At 35.2% G+C, this 21,180-nt stretch overlaps 1 protein-coding gene across 2 annotated transcripts in view; it reads left to right on the forward strand.

The window, feature by feature from the left end:
- The window catches only part of ENTREP2 (endosomal transmembrane epsin interactor 2), a 144,563-nt gene that overhangs the window by 83,871 nt on the left and 39,512 nt on the right, over positions 1–21,180 (forward strand). For both annotated transcript variants that reach the window (XM_074916888.1, XM_074916889.1), the window contains exons 3-4: positions 6,670–6,780; positions 15,711–15,842. In XM_074916888.1, the coding sequence (XP_074772989.1) occupies positions 6,670–6,780; positions 15,711–15,842 (243 nt within the window). The remainder of the gene's footprint in view (positions 1–6,669; positions 6,781–15,710; positions 15,843–21,180) is intronic.

A 21,180-nucleotide genomic window follows, 5' to 3' on the forward strand; every position in this document is an offset into this window, starting at 1 on the left:
TAGAACAAAGGAGGTATTTTTTGAGATGTCTCATTATGAGATCATGGAACTTGTTGTAAGGAAACTAGTTTAACCATTTTTTATCTAAACTTTATGCCTACAGTTTTGAAGCATCTCTTCAGGCATTGGTTATCAGGAAAACATTACATGCATGAGAGTTATCACTTCCAAAGTGCATGTTAACTTGTTACATCACTCGCTGAAAGATTTAGAGGTGCTCTTCTCTGTCTATAGGCATTGACTAATTTTGGACCATGCCAAGTCCAGGTATGAGACCACTGGGTATATACTCAATCAGTGTGCAGTGTTAACTGTGATGGGTTTCAGTGTGTACCAATACTGTTACTGACAAAAGCCTTCATCCTTGACACCCACAGAAAATTGTTACCTGATGTGCTATTCAGGTTTTTGTCTAGCACAATCTTTACAGAGAGCTGTGGGGATTAGGCTTCTGTTGGTGGAAGTGTTGTGTGATTGACTTCACTTGGAGGGCTCTGCTGGTCATCTCCGGGGAATTTGTGGTAACAGAGGAGGATAGTATTTAGAGTTATCCAGAAAGCAAGTATTAATAACATGGAGAAGAAACCAGAGTTACTTCCCATTAGTTAAGAGTTCAGGGAGAATTTTCTCTACGTATTCATCCTCTACCTCTATTCTTTTGTAGCTCGGACCTCTCTGATTCTTGCTTGAAAGGAAACAATACAGTATGGTCTTCATGCAAATATGGAACAAAAAGAAGGGACAGTTAATGAACTGAAATATAGATATCCACTAGTTAATGGTTGTTAGTTAATTAACATTTCATATCTCAGAAGCGTCCAGACACCAGTATAGATGCAGGTTTCATACAGCTTCAGACTATTGGGTAATATGGTGGTTTTCAAATGTTCTCTGTGTCATATTCAAACGTCCATTTCATAGAATTAATCAAATAATAATATGTCCTTATCATATCTCTGTGAGGGGTTTTGGTATTGAAGTTCTAAGTTCATTTCTGTTGTTGAAAACGCATGACTGACCAGTATTAAAATAATCAAGATACCAGGAAGATAGGTTTTTATTTGTATTTTTGTTCTATAAAACGTGAATGCAATGCATATTCGTAGTTGCACTTCAGATCTTTTTGTGGGATGTTTCTCCATTTTGCCAAACTGCCTAGATTTTAGTATTGCTGCTGGAAATTCCTTCCTCCTAAAGGAGATTGCACTGTGGAAGCACTGAATAGTGTTCTAAAGCATAATATAATCTTCAGTGTTTGTTTTCTTGCGATATGATTAACAGCCATTTTGACACTGATTTAATCTGTGTATTAGTGGCAAAGAAGCAAATTAGTTTTGGGAAATAGAGCTGTCATTCAGATTACTTTTTCATGTTTTATTGCTCAAAATATGTTGACTGAAAAATACCAGGCAGAATTGTGACATTGATAGGAGAGATGTTCTTCTGATGGCATACAGTCTGTAAAATAACAATTACAATATTATTTATTAAATACACATGCATTCTTAGACTTGTATCTGCTTAAGAAAGTTGAGAACATTGCAGAATGTTCTGCTGTGACATGACTAGAAAGTGATGTTTGAAAAAGTTCTTTCCTCCTTTTTGGTATAGTCCAGCAAATAAATTTTCCAAATTACATTTTAATTATTATTCTAAAAAATCAGTTATCAAAAATAGCATTGTGTCAGAAACATGAAAAAGGAATAAAAATTACCAGAGTAGGAAAAATAAGTGGAAACTGAATTATATTTTCAAACATTTTCAGTATATCCAGGCCTCTTTAGTCTTAATGATTTCCATGGTCCTCTTTATTTAATTTTAGAGGCATGTTTACCAATTTTACTAAAGATAGCAATACAAATAACTTCCTTTATGGTGGAAAGATAACATAACCTGTTAGGGTTAGTGCTTAAATAATTATTTTTTTTCCTTTCAATTTGGAAGGTCCCTTATTATGGGCCTTTCCTTGTAAAGGCGTGGTGAGAACTGATTTTTCATTCTGTGCAGATACGTGTGGTCTGTTATTAAGTGTGCATTGGAACTACAATGATAAAAACTCATTCTTGAAATATTCTGCATATTTATACTTAAAACAGTTTTCAGAAATGTGTAATTCAGTTAAAACCAGTTTCTGGAATATTTAAGTGGGGTAATTCCTTGCCAAATTTCAGTTTGCTTTCTTTAGCTAATGCCTATCCTACAGTATCCCTTAGTATTTTGCAAAATATTTTGCATCAGGTTGATATTGCAGAAGAAATCAAGGCTTATCAGACCACTCGTGATAATTAAACTTTTTTCTTCTGATTGGTATCAACCTTTTTAGTAATTGTCATTTGCCAAAGAGGTTATGTCAGAAGAAAATTTACAGAGGAATGCCTATGTTTGTTACAGTTGAATTGATAGCGTTAGGCCAGGGGCTGCTGACTGCCTCCTGGTTGGAATCCCAGAATGTAGTATTTCCATTTATAGACTCATGCATGGTGGGTGCTCTTTCTTGGTGTCATTCAATTCAAGTAATTCATAAGCAGAGGTTGTCCGGAATACCCAATGTCATTTCTCTAAGGACACAGAAATGACTGAAAGGCAAAGTTTTCCCTGTTCTTTGTTTCAAAAGTAATTCTCCTTTGAATTAATGAGACATTAATTTTACTGAAGAACATAAAAAAGTCTTCTCCGATCCTGCATGTCTTTTATTTATGCTTTGTTCACTGATCTGATCAGTCAGATGAAGACCTGTATAGATATTTGACCTAGCAAAGAAGTCTCTAGGGGTGACCCCTGTATGAAATAACCCAATATGCTTAATTTCTTTATCTCAAAAGGCAATGTGTCTACCTTAGATAGGAAGCTTTATCTAAACAGTAAATCTTGATTTTGCCTGTGAGCAAAACACAGTGGAATCCCTTCAAAGCATTTGCAGTACTCTAGAAAAAAAGATGCATAAAAGCATAAATGTGGAATATGTATATAGATACATTATTCAAAGAAACATGAATAGAACTATTGTAATCTTTTTTCTTTCACTGTATTCATCTTAATGCTTTATGTTCTGTTTTATGCTTGCAAGTTAACACAAAAGGGGAGGAGATTAAGCAGCTACGTTAGTTAAGTATGAATGTGTTGTGGGCAGAGTGAACTGCAGGACTGTGTGTGATCTGGCATCTCTCTTCTGTTTCCTTTATTATTGCTACTGAAGGAATGAAATTTGTTTTACTTAGTAGAAAGATAAGCTTCATAAGTATTGGTGGCTGGCAATCTGGTTAGTCCTTGAAGGCATATTACTCCAATTCTGGTTTATATCAATAGGAAAATGCTTGTTTTGTAATTCTTCTCCAGCATAAGCTGCATTATCGTTGATAATTTCCTGTGTTCTGTACCCTAAACAGTTATTTCTTCACTCAGTAGAAGGAGAAAATGAAACATACTTGGCTCTCTTTTGATTTTGTTTTATACTGTATCATTTCACTAAAAGCTCTTACTACTAAAATTCTTATCTGGAAAAAAACCCAGAAGAATCTAATGATTCTTATTCTTTTGAAGGATGATGTTCAGTATTGTTGCTCTGAGCATCATTTCTGCTTTAAGCTAATGTTATTCTATTTGAAAATTTCAGTAATGCAAATTAAAGGCAGATTCTTCTTGCCTGTGAGTGAGTGTAAAGAGGAGCCTCATGTGACTCTGCCCTTCCTTATTTCTGGGCTGGCTCTTCAGTAGTTCTGCCATAGCATGGAGCCAGTGCAGCTTTTTTCACATTGCTGTATTCTGCCAGCTTTCTGAAGGAATAAGGAGTAACCAGCAAGGAATTGGTTGAATGATAAATTTATACTTCCCAAACTTTGGAGAAGAGTCAAAAAGAACACTTCCAGCACAGCAGGGAACGATACCTACATCAGATATCCAGGTATAGTCCTAAGATTGAACAAAATAATAGTGCATTTCCCAGGGCGCTGCTGAAGCCAAGTGACATCATGGTTAGCTAAAGACAAAATCGCAAACAATCCTTCATTAGTCGGTTTACTTATAAATTAATTATTCAATCTGATGTATACAACATTTTTGTTTATGACTAATAAGGAAATTGAGACATCTGTAAAAATTTAGTAAGAAAACAATAGCATGAATCTAGACTGTTTTCAAAATACAAATGCTGAAAATAACATACCCTTCTGAAGAGGATTTTTCATCAAGAAATTTCAAACCACTCAGCAAAAATGTTTTGTCTTCACATTCCCATTTTATTGATACTCCAGCTGTACATATTAAATAAAGGCAGAAACTTTAAGAAGGAATTGAACAGAACCTGTTAATAATGTGGAGATTATAGGGGATTTTGTTTGGTTTTCCACAAAAAAGTGCTTGTGGTAGCTTTCAAAAACTGTTTGGGACCCTTCTTTTCCTGAAGGGTATGTGACTAATGAAGGGCATTTGGAGCAGAGTTGATACAGTAGGTTTTCTTCAGCATAGAGGACTGTCTTTTCTTTGACCTTTCAGAACTTTATAGACTTCATAGAACTTTGTAGACTTCCTTTGGTGAGGAAGGATCTTTGCCAGGGACTAACGAGGGGACAACTGCATAAATAAGAAAAGTGTCTTAAGTGAAGAATTAACTGTTAGTTGTAGCAGAAGAACTATAAAGGGGATCTGGTGTTGAGACTATACACAGTTGATAACTTTATATACAAGTTATATGTCAGCAAAGGAAAGGATTTCATCAGCCTTAGCATCACATCATGTTTTTTTCATTTCCTGTGAGCCTACCCAAGTCAATCAATGTCAAGTCAGAGAGTGTTCACCTTTTGTTACTTCAGTGGTTTTTGAAATGGCTGAAGTTTCATATATGAACAGTACTTGTCAGAGAAAAGGTGTCTGATGTTTACACTTTTTTGAATCAAACAAGTTTTTATGCCCGCTTGCACACCTGACTACTCCTTTCTGTAAGGCAGTCAGGACTTCTTAAAAGTTGTGACTTTTCAGGAATGTCTATGGTTCATAAAAGGAATATGATATAACCAATAATGTGGATTTCCTCCAGGAAAATTTGCAGTACAAGGTTAGTGCTGAAATACTGGCAACATTAAAAATAAACAACAAAACAAATCAAAAAATAATCAATTTCCTATTTTTGGAAAAAGTTCCATTAGCTGTTCAAATTAACTTGCAGTTAAATGGCTAGAACCAAGTATGTTAAAAATCATATTTAGTATGTTAGAAAGCTCAATGTTTTAGAAACTATCACTCTGTCAAGTATATTAATTTTTGCAAAAGTAAGTCCATAAAGCTCTCGCATTACAGTGATAAAAAATAAAAAAAATAGGAAATAATAAAATTAGGTGATATATAAATACTGAATATGCAAGGTATCTGTTAGTGCAGATTTAAACTACTTTATTGTCAGTGTTTCTCTGCATATGTGACAATATGTAGAGACACAGACATTATCTAGTTGCCCATTATTATATGGTAGCAGTACGTCCTTTATTTTACAAGTTTTGACACTGACACAAGTTTGTCACAGTCTTTTTTATACACACAATATATGAGTGTTAAATTGTAAAACAGTTGAAATCTTGTTTTCTTTCAAAAGATGCAGTGGAGATATAATTTAACCCTTAGATGTACCAGTTGGGAACTTTTCCATCAAGTAAGGCTTAGGTTGGTGAAGAGGGAAACTGTTCAAATTCTTGGTTTTCATCTGAAAAACACTTTAAAAAAATTTAAAATCCAACCATTTTGGATTTAAGGTCCAAAAATAGTTGTAGCATATGCATTAATGAAGGATAATATCTTGAGAGAACAGTGAAAGATTGTAAACTATGGGCATGCATACAGAAAAAAGGTGCAACAAAATTTCTTACTCATCTCAGATAACTCAATAGGAGTATGGGTGTTATATGGCAATGTGAACACTGAATATTTAAAGCGGCCACATATTGAGCACATGTTTATTCTTGGCCTCTGCCTCTTACTGCTTGTGCCTTTCTATTTCCCTATGTATTGAGTTCCCTACATATTGAGATTTCTGTTTGCCCACACTGGGCCAGGTTTTTTACATTTAAAGCAATAAAATGATAGTTAAGCTACCACAATCAAGTTAATGATTGTTTTGACATATTTTGAAAAGAGGTGAAAGGAGTAATTAGCACAATGGGTAGTTGATACAGAGGATGACGCTTAAATTGTAATTGTTGTTTAAAACCCAAGTAGTTATATTTCCGAATTTTATTCACCTTTTTCCCCCAACTTGTCCAAAGTCATGATACATGACAGTCACAAATACCTTTGCTGTTTAAGATAACCATATCCTCATCAAAAAGGATTTAAATTGTTTTAAGACTAGTTTTGATTATAAAAGTACTTTTTTCAAATCTTGTTAATAATGCTCATTCATAAACCCCATAAAATTTTCAGAGTATGTGATAAAAGTAGGAGATAAATGGATGACAAAAGGAAAATAGACGATAATCAAGGGTAGTTTTGATTTAGCTCTCGCTTATAGTGTGAGACTCAGGATGTTGTCAGATTAAAGAATACTTTATTCTTTAAAATGTATAAAATGTTAACATTCATGTAATTGTGTGACAGGCTGGAAGTTCTGGAATGTCTAAATTATATTTTTTCTTGTTTGCCTCTTGTAGTGAATAATAATAGGCATTTTGTTCTTTTTTCCAGATAACCTTTTTCATGCTGCTGTCTGCAGTGTGTGTAATGCTGAACTTGGCTGGTTCCATTCTCTCGTGTCAGAATGCTCAGCTGGTAAAGTCCCTGGAAGGATGTCAGTTGGTGAGTAATGAAAAACAAGTCTCCTGTAAAGGGCAGTGGATTTTATTTTTAATTTGTTTGGTTTTTATACGTGTATTCCTTTAATTTTCAAAACAGTATGTTTTCAGTAGAGCTATCTATAGCTATTGCACCACGAAAAATCATATTGGGAAAAGTTTGAGAGTAAAGTGCTAATGTATTTACAGTGTTTTGTCACTTCAAAAAGTAAGTTGCAATATTAGACTTGCTTCTAAGCATCATGGTGCAAATGACAAACAGAATAGGTGGAATATAGGCCACATCAAAGCAATGCAGTGATTACCATTTGATGTCAACAGTGTCAGGATTTCATCCAATAGCTCCTTAAATAACTGGTGTATTTCATAGATGTACTGATAGTAATGTTTTGGTATGTGTATGTTAATATTTTATTTGCCAACCTAAATTATTTCCCTTTTTTAATTTCCAAAACAAACGCATGTTACTGATGTTAAATAAAATATAGAATAATAAAAATTACCATGATGTCACATGTTCTAATTTATTAAAAGGCACAGTGTGTCTGAAATCTTTGTGTTTTTATCTCAGGAATAAAGTACATGTAGATTAAACTCTTAACATATTTTCTGACTTAAGCTTACAAAGTTGTCTACAGAACTAAATTCATGTATGAAACCTCCTGTTTAAAGTAAATAATAACACAATGATTCCCCCTCCCCACCCTAAATTCAGGAAACAAATAACATTAAATTGTAAGATTGACAAATGGACTGGAGAACGTCTGTGGATATGCATCAGTGCTCTTTTTAGTATAATCTGTCAGTAGACCAATCAAACTGTTTAAACTGCATGAGTATGCACTTATAGGACTCATTAGGTATCAGGAATATGTGCACATACACATCCCAAGACGTTGACTTGAATGATAAAGAGGAAAGACGTTTTTCTCTCTAATGCTAAACACTCCACTAAATGCTTTTACACCATTTCTATGCAGTTGTTTTCCTCCTTTGTTCTAAGGTTTTTGTCCAGAAAAACCCTTCAGACTTCTGTTTGCACACAAGAAATTTAAAAAAACCTAAGTTATAATATGAAATGTTTCGGCAAATATTTCAAAGAGCGCATGAAAAATACAGGACAGGAAACCACCATTTGGATGTGACCTGTCACATGCCTGTACCTTGTTTAGTCAGCTTTTAAGCTTGTGTTCTGTTTTCCTGTTGCCCATCCTGTTTCAGAGGGCTGTGTCTGCAGCTCCATCAGTTCAGTAGTCTGGAAAAGCTTAGGTGTTCTGCTAAACTTCTACAGTGTTTGCTGTTTCTAGGTGTGATTGGGGTAAAGGCTTTATAGAACCAGATGGATGGAGCCAGATAGCCGACTCAGTGGAAAACCAGCAGTGACCCAGAGAGAGGAAGGGAGGGTTTTCCCTATGAAATATCTGATCTGGGAAACTCTTGATAAGGTTCCTGGTTCTCATTTTGATGGGGAGTTGTGCTGCACAGCTGGAAAAACTAACTGGTGGAACTTGGAGCTGTTATAAGATGCATGGTGAACTTTGGAGTGCTATGGGAAAATAGCTTTTTTTTTGTGGTGGGGTTTGTTGGGTTTTTTTCACGGAGAAAAGAAGTATCATAGGTATTTTGTGGAAGGTCTTTGAAGTTAGTCTTATTAAATTGTCTTGAGATCCTTGCTTTGATATTAGGACTATTTATAAGTTATTTTGAGGGACTGCGTTTATATCAGAACTTCCCATAAAGACTTACAAAAATGGCTTCATATCTGCATGGAGGAAAGAATATATAGTCTCTCAAAACGAATGCTTACCTAACTATATAACGCAACTATGTAACAATACAGTTTGACCTATCTGTCGTAGTTTTCAAACACGGTATTTTGACCTGGAGCGTCATTGTAGTGAATATCTTGGGCTTATGTCTGGACGCCATGCTCTGGTGGTTTATACAGTGTGTTCCATATTATCAAGCACTGCCATCTTACCACATCTCTTACGCAGGAAAGTATCAAAGCCCTAAAGAAAAAAAGGACGGAACGTTGGAATTTTGGAAACATGAATTTGCCTCTTCCTTGCTCAATAGCTCATTGTTTGATTTCTTAGTAAAATCCCCCTAGAATTTCTGTACTGTATGATACATAAAAAAACTACTTACTGGTTTTGACATTTAATTGATTATAATAATAAATTTTTAAAATCTGCATGTAGGTTTATATGGCTGAGGGGAGCCATTTGTACTGGTGTGTGCAGTCTTTCACCTCTGACTCATGAGTAACCAGTGTAATTACCGACATGGTTTTGACAGATGTCCAGTAAGCTGTGTGAATAGAATTTAAACAGCAAGTCCTGTCAGATGGAGAAGAGTGCACGTAGCAAGAACAGTGCCATTGGTGCTGCTGTGGCTTAGCGCATGCGTGGACCTTGCTCTGTGTGTATGTCTGCTTTTCTTGTTCCTTTTAGGCAGCCATTAGCAAACAGGGCTACTCAGCAAAGCCTGCTGAAAAATCCCTAAGCCTACAATCCAGTTGCTTTCCTAGACTAGTGATAACTGATTATGTACTTGGAGTCTGTGTTTAAACATATTGACAGTGTCATTTAATAATAGCACCTAGCCATATGTGATCTCTGTTCTGGGATGTATTGTGATAATGTATCCGTGTTTGGATTCTTCACAGACCTTTGCACCAAGCAGAAAGACTCAGACTAATGAAAGGGAGCATTTCAATTTCTCCTAAACCAAGCTGTAATAGAGGTGTAAGACAAAAGGAAGAAATTCCAGTTAATGAGAGTCAATGAAGTGGCATTACAGGAACAGGAAGTGAAATAAGCAAAGTTCTGCTTAATTAATACATCCATAGACAAAAAAAGAACTGGCTCTGGCCAGTGGTTAGATGTTCACTACCAAGAAAAAGACCTGAGTCACTAGAAAGTCTTTTTAATCTTTTAAACATTCTCTTCAGTGACCTCTTTACTGGCTATGAATCCCATGTCTCTTCTTCAATTTTGGTCAGAATCACCACCTCTGATAGGAAAGCTACTGCTGCAGAAGTAAGCAGTGACTGAGCTGTGCAGCTGAATTCTCAGATCATTGATGAAAATTAAAAGCAATAAATCTGTTGGTAAAGGTGAAATTTAGAAGGAAAAAAAAAGCTGGTTCAGGAAGAATTCTTTTTTTTTTCTCCTTTTATTTCTACTTCCTCTTTTTGAAAAAAAAATGTGTGTCAGTTGTTTGGGATGTTTTTCACTTGGAAATTTAATGCTGTTCCAAAATATCCTATATTCAGTGATTTTCATTGGGACCACATTTGATCTGAACTTTAAAATAGCCTTTGAATCTTTACATGTATATTTGCCCTCCTGTTTCCCTCTGTTGTCTTGCCTTCTCTAGTCTTGTTCTCATCAACAGTGAGGGAAGGGTGTGGTATCAAAGAAATGCTTTCAGTGCGCAGGCAGAGGGTTTGCAGGTGGAGGTAAGCTTTGCCCTTGGGTAGGCATTTGGGGATTAAAAGCTTTGGTGGGTGGGCATGTGGGAATTTACTGAGGAGGTACCTTCCCCATTTGTTCTCTTGTGGCAGAGTTCAGAGGAAACCTTTGCTTGTTTCTTCAGGTTAATGGAAGATTGTCACTTAAGCAAGAATCTTGCAAACAGTGTTTTGCATTTTTTCCGAAGCCAGTGTGCTTGGCTAGTGCATTAAAAGGCAACAATTATGTTTCATTCATACTTCCCTGAGCTTTTCGTTCCTGTTGCAGATAGAACGTGCCATTTTCCTCTGGACTAGTGGAATGCTGAGCTGGCAAAAGAAGATAAAACAAATGTTCAAACTGCTAGTTTCAATTTTCAGAGCATGATAAAATACTAAGTAGCTTTGGCATAGTGTGTTGTACTAGGTGAGAGCAATTTAATCGTGACTGTTTATATGTCATAATTGTGTCACAAAAATAGTTTCTTCTGTCCAGACCTTTCTTTTTTAGATTTTCCTTACTTGCACATGAATACATTATATTAACCACGTTGAAGTGCTCATGAGTATGAAATTCTAGAGTTCTGTTCTTGTAGACCACCCACTGGGAGTAATGCACTACACTGCTTTATGATTAAACATGGCATCTGACTCAGAATTTGGTGATGTATTATGTTGAACATACTTAATTATTTTATTACCGTTTTCCACTCAAAAAGGAAGATACCAGTTTCTTAACAGCTTGTTCTAAGCTTGTATTTCATGTTCGTTCCTTGGATGGCTAACTTTAGTGTTGTAGATCTGCAGCCCTACACTGTGTGACTGGGTGTACATTATCAGAGAGCTCTAATCCTTTGATTGCCTTCTAGGGTACAACTTTACTTTATGTGGATGCAGCTCTAGGAGTCAAAATCCAGCTTTTGTAGACATGCAGTTTGAGATGTAGTTAACATCCCATGTAACTGTACCAGACAAAAACATACCAGTAAATTTCCAAGCACGATACAAAAGTCAGATTCAAAATAAATTTTGCTTTACTTGTAGTATTTCTGTCAAACTCATTCATGCTGAATGTACAGCTTCAAAAGTGATCATAGTATTTACTGTATTGTGGAGCTTAAATTCAGAAGTGTTTCACATGCAGTGTAGTTGTTTGAAGAAAAAGAATGAGAGACAAGGGTCATATTTTGCTTTAAACACTGGGGATTTATTGTAGATTCCGTAATATATATGTTCGTGTGAATGTGAAAAACATATTCGCCGTATGTTAACATTTTGAATGTGTAATTTGTGGATTTAGTATTTGTGCTCTTTATTCTGCAGCTTAGCAACATGCAACACTGAGAAACAAAAAAATACCAGTAGCATTAATGGCTTATTATGAAAATTTAGTTGGAATTTTTTTACCATGATTAGCTATAGATCCTGCAGCCAGTACCTCAGATACTGCTTTAAGTCAGTGAGAGTAGGATGTGTATAGAGCAGTTACACACTCAAGGTGTTCATTAACATGTCTATGAGAAACAACCTTTCTGTCTTAAGAATTTCTTTCTCAAAAAATTAATCTCTAAAAATTGTGCTTAACATATGTGGGTAGAGCAATTTATATATTTTAATTTATATTCTATTATGGCACAAGATAGAATTTTGTTAGTGATTTATTTCTTCGTCTTTATTTGTCTTATTGTAAGTTGCTTATTCATTTGAAAATAGATGATCTAGTTTTAATCAAATTTACAGCTGCTTATTAATCAGAAAATTAGTGATGGAGTCTATCTCTGTATAGAAAAATTGCTTATAATTTATTTTTCAGTTGTACACCTGAAATTGTCCTGTGGTTATAGTAACATATAAAGGAAGACTCCATTTTCCCTGAATTATTTTGAGCTGGAAGAGGCAAAGCAAGGAAAAGCAAAGCAAGTGCAGGTTCACACAGAGATCAATGGCGTAGCCCGGTTCCAGAACCGAGGTAGCTCCTTTCAGTTTTGTGCATATTGAAAAAAAATTTTTAAAATTCCAGGAAAATATGTGTACTATTTTTTGTTCTTATTCACCTGTCAGTGTTTTCTCTTGGTATTTCCATACCACGCAACTTTATTCCTTACTGGATCCTCCTACTTTTTCTCTTTGAATAAGCTAATTTATATAATTTACTGTAAAGTTCCTTTCCATAAACATACCAGTAAGACTTTCTTGCACTTTACTGCCTTGCTTTCAAGTTCTGAACCTTGACCTGAAGGTTGATTAGAACAAAAAGTAAAATCTATTACTCCTTTTGCTAGAAGTTTTACATTTGTGATCGGGAAAGAATAGAATGCAAAGTAACACTGTTACTTCATCCTTAATTTACCCTTTTTGCTGAGAATGTGTGTTGCACTCAGTGGTAATTTCTTCTTTGTTAAGATGCCTTTAATACCTAGACAGAATTTGATGAATGACAGATGAAAAAAGTCTGGTCTGTGCACATTTTTGTTACTTTGTGTGTGTATATATGTGTATACTTTAATAAGTCTGAAGTTCTCTCTGTTCTTTGTTATTGGAGGATCCTTTACTTTTTTGATCTTCTGCCACATAAAAGTCAGATTTTAATGATTTTTATCACTTTTGTAGTAACAGTACTGCTTTTTGGCAAGATGAAATAAACTTAAAAGACAATTTATCATATAAGCTGCTCAGGCTGATGTTTGAAATCTTAACTATGGTTTGGATGAGGGTGTAACTGTCATAAAATGAAAGTACACAAACTATACTGTGATTACTGACTATGCTTACTAGCACGAGTAAGAGTCAGAAATTGGAACACATATACAGGATGGTGGGGAGTATGTGCAAGGGATAAAGTGAATGATGCTTTATTCTTGATCTGTACTAACCAAAAAGAGATTTAAACACAGCAGAGAAAGAACACGTTTTGGGAGACACTGCTGCTGTAATTGTGTGAGGCTGGCACACACCAGCCCTGCAACTGGAAGGAGTAATCCCAACTCCTTCTCTCTGTACCAGTGTAAGCTCTGTTGTTTGTGCTAATGTCTCTATTTATGAAGCACACAGTGAGGTTTGATCTGGACTAAAAAGAAACCACTCCCATACAAAAAAGAAAAGTTAGTTTTGGCACTGTTTAAGTCACAGGATGGCCGTATGAATTCTTGATCCTGGCTGCACAAGTGTGAGACAGCAGTAGGGCAGGCATGAGCATTCTGGAGCATGAGGGCTCAAAACTGCTTTCAGCCGATGTATTGTTGAAAGCACGAATGTGATGACGTGCTCAGCCTTTTGTACTGCTCCCCATTACAAAAATACAAGTTAGCAAAGATGTCACTTCACAAGCATTTGAATGAAAAGGTGTACAATAGGGCAAATTGTTAAAAGCTCTCCAAAAATGTATGCCTAAGATTAAAATAGAGTTTTGTTTTGCAGTCTGGCTACAAATCTTAGGTGGTTTTGAATATGCTGTGATTTTTAAGATGTCCCTATGTTTTGCAGAAACTTTCATGTAAATAATTAACTATTTTTAAGAATTGAAGAGAGTTACTGGGCAGTACAAAGTTCCAGAACATCTTTCAGAATAAATGGAGAATCTCTCATAGGTGAGGAATCTTGACCAAGAAAGTGTTTTTCTTTTATTTCTGTGATACCTGTTCATTACATGAGGTAAAAGTAGACTTGGGATCTGTATTTCATATTAGAAGTGTCAAATCTTTCACTGAACAGTGGCAGCATGAATCAGAAAATAAATGATCTTGCAGTAGACAGCTTTGTCTGAAGTCCATTTTCCTCATTATAAAAACTTCTTAGCAGCTGAAGACTATATTGATTTGCTGTATGCCTGGTGCTAGTATAGCAGGTGTGCTGTAGCATGCTGGCCACTGCATTTGACACAGCTCTAAATTCAAAGTGCAAGTTTTGAAATTCCTCTGTAGCATTTGTCTAACAGTTGATACCATTTCCAGAGAGGTTCAGGAGCAAGACCTCCCCAGTAGCATTTAGCACTTTGTATTTTCCATTGATTCGACGAGCTGAGGTTATCTGATCATAAACCATGTACTTGGGTTTTGCTCAGATCCTTCACTTTTTAAAGAAGAGTATTAAAAGATTACAGGAATTGAAAAAAACCCACCACAATCTGGAATTGTTCAAGCACCCTTGTGAAATAAATTGTGCACTAATTAGAAATAAACAATACAACTGTTATAAAGGTGCTCAAACTATTTTTTGTTCTTTAATTCTTTTACAGTGTCTATGACTTAGAGTATGACCATTCTCTGTGAGTTGCCATAGAGAGTTATTTCCAGTGGTGGGAAATACTGTAATTTAGGTGCCGAGATTTTTTTTAAAGCCTTTTACAAATTATACTGGCTAGAGGGCAATCTGGAGTTTCAGGAATTGAAGCTCACTGAGAGAGCATCCTCCTCTGATGAGCATGCCTTCATCACTGCATATGGCAAGCACTCATTCATCTGCATCTCATCTGGTAAAGTTTATTATGTTTTTAAATGGATTCTCATTTCTCTGCTCTTCCAACTGCTGTTCTAGTCACCAGCATGTATGCAGAAAGTACTAGATAAGCCTGATAGGGGTGACACTAAAAGATACGTATATTTAAATATGTAGCTATTAAGATTATATGACCAATTTAAACATTTTTCAAGGACTTAAGCAGTAAGAAAATATTCTGTTGAAGTGATTCTGTGTATAAGACAGTGCAAGATAGTTCTACAAGGAATTCTGCTGTCTATCTTTGGGAAATTGGCAACATCCTAGGGAGAATTTGAACCTTGCATTAAGAAATTATTTGTGTCTGCAAAATTCAATTTATTCTTTTTAATGTAAAAGAGTAATATGGTGATTTGGATCTCTCACCACTCAGCCACTGTGCTTCCATCTTTGCTTGGAGGAATACAGGACTGATTGAGTATGCCTGAACGGTGCACTGAATCTTTTATTCTTTACATGGAAAGCCATGGAAGCTTCTCATGAGTGTCATTCTTACTGATCTTCTATACTGGAGTATAGAAACCTGGGATCTGATCATTTTAAACTCATTGTTCAAGGAATTCCTATGTGATAGTAATTACTCTTCTCAATACTAACCCAAATTGAACTGCAGCCATTGACCTGGAGATGTAAGGTATAGTATCCCATTGTTAGCTCTTTAAATAACCTACAGTTGTGCAAACTTGATGTTTATTCAGTTGAGTTATTCTAGCTTCATCTGCCCCTGGAAAGCAAACTTTTTTTAAAAAAAGGCCAAAAAGGTATCACTCTTCTTTGGTATTGTATCTTCTTTCTGTATTTTACCTGGTTTCATAGGTTATATCAGCCAATGGAAGACATTCTGCTTCAGGGCATTCTGCATAGAGATTTTCATTTTGCATTTAGTAGTCAGTACTGTCACTGTAAGTGTAAATACAGTTTTTGGGAAGTGTGTTTCTGTATTTCTGTCTGACTTTTTTTTTTTTTTTCTTCTTTCTTCACAGATTAAATTCGACAGTGATGGTGTCTGTGTTTGCTGTGAAATGCAGCATCAAACATCAGGCTGCAGTAACTTGGGAGAAACGCTGAAACTGAATCCTCTGCAGGAGTGTAATGTTGTGAGGCTGACCCTAAAGGTGTGTTAAGAGAATTAACGATTTCAGTTTTAAGTAGTGAGTATTTAGCAAGACACAAGTGTGTGATGAAAGGAGTAGTAGCTGTTGTTCTCTGTGTTCATACTTGGATTGTTGGATTTTCATCCAACAGAATTTAGTGCTACTATGTGTGAAAACGATTTAATGTTACTAGTATCTGTATTTGTATAGGTAACTATTTTGTTAGAGGTTATTTAAGAAACAGAAGTTACAATTGGTTATGACTGGTGCTGAAAGATTTAAGAACAAATATCTGTAATGTTGCTGTTCAAGAAAGCTTGAATAAAAGGTGGTGGTTGGCATTGTTTAGTTATCTTACAGTAGATGGCAAAGAACACAAAGTATTAGCAGAACAATGAAGTGTTTCATGAGGTACTACTAACACAGAGTACTAGCAGTATTTCAGGTGGAAGTTACTCTGGGACAGAATAGTAAGTGTTCTTTCTGGATAATGCTGGAAATATGCTTATAGACTTCTCTGCAATATTGTAAGAAGTTTAAATCCTGTAGCATTACAACTACCCACAAAAAAAACTGAGAACAAATATTAAGAATATTGTATGAGTGAGTTATATCCCAGTGTAATCACCCACATTGTTGCTTCACTTCATTGTCACCAAACTAGCAAGACATGGTGTTATGTTAGGGTGGAAAACAGTAAGGAATCCATGAAGGAACTGGTCAGAGAAAAGAACCCTAGCCCAAGAGACAGGTACTGATTTATTTTAGGTTTAATTTAATGACCAACAGAACTAACTCTGCATCTGTGGCTTTCAATTTCAAAGTATATATTTTAATAAAGTTAATAGAATATAATGGAGTAAAGTGGTGAAATTCAATGTGATAAGGATCATAGGGATTTAGACTATAGTGTGAGGCCTGAAAATGCTAAGTTATATTGATATTTGAAGCTATATTTTAAAGTTTAGAACAGGTAGAAATCCTGCAAAAGGTTTATAATAAATATCTAAATGTTCTTCAGCTTTGTTAAGAAAAAAAGAAAAACAACTACTAAGTAATAAGGATCAGGTAGAAATTAACACAATTTTATATGGCCCCAAAATTAAGTAAGTGCTCTGCCTCGGGTGTTAATGAGAATGATGAAGACAACTGTGGGAGCAAAAACCTACTGTGCAGCCAGAATTTAGTAAGTAGAAAAGAAACATAACTTTACATTGGTCAAAAAATAATAATTAACTGCTACTTGGAATGCTAAATTCAGGACCATGTTCAGCAGTCTATTTTCAGTGAAATATGTTACAACAAGGTAATGCAGCAAAATAACTTCTCGGAAAGAGATTCTTCAAAGTATGACAGATGCAAAAACATGAACCTGTCGTACAGAAAAAGCTGACTTGCTGATCCTATAAAAATAAAGACTGAGGGAGCATATGGTTGCTTGCTGTAAATATGTCAGTAGAGTAAACTTTAATGAGAGAGAAAAGAACTGTTTATCTTTGAGGACGTTGTCAGCATATGAAGTGAGTAAAAGTGACATATGCTGGAAATCAGGGTAAGATTTCCAACCAATACAGCAATCAGATTAGAAGCACAAAATATAATTTATTGTAAAATATATCTCAGTCATTTATAAAAGGAATTGATGACCTATCTGCTTGCACTAGCAGAGGACTGATTTAAATACAGGAGTTCTTATAAGTATAGTGTGAGTGCAGCTTTAATTAAGTATCTTCAGAGTTTTTCATTTAAGAGAAGATAATGAAGAAAATAACTTTTTCAGAAAGTTTCTTAACTATTTTTGTTTTAAATCTACAGTTGCTTTCTACTTGCCTTTGAGACCTCTGTATTCTTGGCTGTAAATATAAGAATAGCATCCTAATAAGCCCCTAAAAAGAAAAAGATACAGCTAATTAGATAAAGAGACAGTGATAAGGCTCACCTTCTTTAACTGCAATTATACAGTGTGATTTTAAGAGAACAGATAGTTTAGTTTCAAAAGCTCAATTGCGCTCATTGTTTGGGGAGCCAGAAGAAGAGAAAGCATAAATACCAGAGTTAAGATTATACACCTTTATGTAGGCTTCATGCTCCTTCTCTTTATTGAGGATGGGGTGAAAATTTCCTATTTCCACTGTCATCTCTGCTTTTTTGGTGGTAGCAGCTATGGGAGCTGCATTGTGAACAGAATAATTGCACACATGTTGCCTATCTGGTCTTGTTCCCAGTTGGTCAAACAGGACAAGGAAAAATAACAGTGGCTACCACTCTGGCATATGCTAAATTGTGCCAGGATCATGCCTTGCACGATATTGAGCGCTTTTTTTAATAGTAGCTTTGAAAAATTTCTAAAAATTTTTTTCGTTTTTGTCATCTCTGTTCTGAATCATCTCTTTATGCTCTTTCGTAAATCAGTGTCTGTTTCTTCTTTGTGAACCATGAACAAACCACCCAAACATTTTAATGGCAACCCAAGAATTACCACTGCAATAACGATGATCACACATATGTACATATATAGATACGAATATTGATTACAAAACCTGATGGAATATGTGATCTGTGAGATGAGTGCTAATTCCTGTGATTATTTGAATAGAGACATTTCAGCACAAATTATGTTACAGTAAAATGGACAAAAATACTCCGCCATTTCACTGTTGTAAGCGTTGGGGATCCAACCCATTTCAAGGACAGTGAATTGGTGGGTTAGTTTACTTATAAGATATGATACTTGAACTTCTCTGCACATCTCCAGTAAAAGTAGCACAGTTGCATGATGTGACAAACTACCATTAAGATCTGCAGGCACCCAAGTCTGATCCATCTGCCATGTTTTACAATGGAGAGATTTTCTGGTTACTATTTTTCCCCAGAAGATGCATTTTCTACGGTTTCCTGCATTAATAGCTCCTAAACTGCCCCTGAAAATAAGCTTCTTTGCTTTGCTCTGGATACTCAGGGTCAATATTCTGTGCTGCTAAAGAATGTTGGTGTCTTGCTATTTTGGTTTTAACTCTACCCTATGTTAGGAAGTTACTTAAGACAAATGAAGTTAAAAGCAAATCCTACCTATTTACAAAATCAGTAAAAAGTTTTAGAAAGGTTTATTAAGAATCGGATGTACAGAAATGAGATGATGACCATAGATGCGATGGATGCAGTTTCCCTAGCATCAAGTTAATCTGCTTTTCCACAGAGGTGCCACCAGAGCTTTGAACTGAGTTTGTTGGTTTGGATTTAGCAGGCATGTCGTCACAGAATAAACCTGTTCCATGAACTGATCTGGTCCAAAACCCCACAGTGTTATACAAGGGAATTTGCCTCAGGACATTCCTTTTAATATATAATGATTTTTGAAAAATTAATTTTTGTGGGATGAAATATTAGAAATAATTTGTCCTCTGCTACTTAAATCTTATACAGACATGCTTTTGTCTTATGAACTTAATTGAAGAGGAAAAGATAACGTTTTTTTACAGTAAAAAGATAACTTTTTTACTTATAGTAAAATGTTTAAAAGGAAAATATGAACTGAAGCATGAAACTATGCCAAAACATTTTATTGATACCCAGACTGTTACCTTACAGTTAATGGAATCTTACAGAACTTGTTATTTTAAAATCTTAAAAGATCAAACATCTGAAATTTCTTGGGTAAAACATACAAGGCTCATTATTTAAATATCTGAAAAACAATTACTTGAGATAATTTGTTGGCCAGAACCATGGATTTTGTGTAAATAACACTTTATAACATTATCTTATCTTGTGCTTGCAAACAATTGAATATTTTTTCACTTTCTGAGAAAGACTTGAGTTGAGCTCATTTTGCTCTTACCTTCTGTCCAAACAAGAGAGGAGTGATTCTAATGCATAAAGTAGAAGTTTATGGTCAAAGATACCAGGGGTTGTAGACTATGAAGGGAACTGTGAAACAGGACAGGAGCACAAACCTGTTATGAGTAGTCTTGAATTAACTAAAGAGCTGAAGCTCCACTGGGAAAGTTCTTAGAGATTTAAAAGCAGTGTATTATATAAACCAGTCAACTTAGCCAAGGTGTTATCAGTAGTGTATTAACTTTGACTGTCTCTCAGTCATCTGATACTGATATGCAAGCTGGCTTTTTTTCAGGTAAGATGCAGAAAAAATGTAATATCCAGAAAAAATGCAGGAGGGTGAATCTTTTTTATACATAAATGCACACATATACGTATGTAAACAAACACACACAGACGTGGTTGTAAAATCATACAATCTCTGAATTACATTGCTGATTTTACTTCAGGCAACACCCTAAGTCTTTTCCCAGATGAGACCATGAGATGCGTTTCTTTAACAGTGTTACCTCTGAATGAGCATAAAATGCTGACAGAGTAGTCTGCAATGAATTTGTTAGTTTGTAGATGAAATTTTAAGGAACTGAGTTTTTCTTGTATTGTTCATGAAAGTATGAGAACTGAATTTTCCTGAGAGCTTTCATCTGTGAAAATCATTCCTTCTTTCTAAACTCAGAATATCCTGAATTTATTAAAAACATACATGCAACAAAGCTTATCTTCTTGAGATTGTGTTTTGAGAGGATGAAGTTAGGTATTTAGAAGACTAAATTATTTTGTAATGTATTATTACTGTCTGATATTTGTAAGTAAGAGGAGAATGTTATGCTGGTCTGGTTTAGTAATGATCCAGTAGGGTATTTTTAATTACTTTAACAGCTTACACAGCCCAGAATACCTGCAGTCATGTATGCTAATTTATGAATTTGCTATTCCAATAATTGCTTCCTACTTTACTTAAAGTGCTTCTGTAGAATGGTTTTGTGACTATACAAGCTAGGGGAAAATCTGATTTCCCTCCTCTATTTTCAGCATAAATATTTGGTTTGGAGCTGCTAAAATTAAAGTAAAACATAAACAGTAAATGTCTTTTCAGGCTACGGATTCCATTCATTATTTTGTAAGCTAGGCATCATTATTAGAGATTTATGTAATTTGGGGTTCTTGCAGTCTTCTTTGTGAATCTTTCCTTTCCTCTCTGAATCCAAATTTGTTACTGAGTTTCCTGTTGACCAAGCCTACCTATGTGTTTAATTTTTTTTCCAGTCAGAAGAACATGCTTTCACTTGCAAAACAGAGGAGGATGACTCCTGACATGTTCTTCAGAGTCATGAGAATGGCCATTCCTCAGATTTGCTGTATGACCAAATTCAAAATATTTAATTTTGCTGAACAATTTACCTAAAGACTTCATCATCTGCTTAAAATTGGATAAATCTCAGTGTAGAATAAGTAATCTCCTATCACATTTTTAAATTCTGCAGTTGTTTCATGATCATAACACAAGTAACTGAAAATATTC

This window comes from Athene noctua, chromosome 13 (genome assembly GCF_965140245.1).
Source record: "Athene noctua chromosome 13, bAthNoc1.hap1.1, whole genome shotgun sequence".
Classification (NCBI taxonomy): domain Eukaryota; kingdom Metazoa; phylum Chordata; class Aves; order Strigiformes; family Strigidae; genus Athene; species Athene noctua.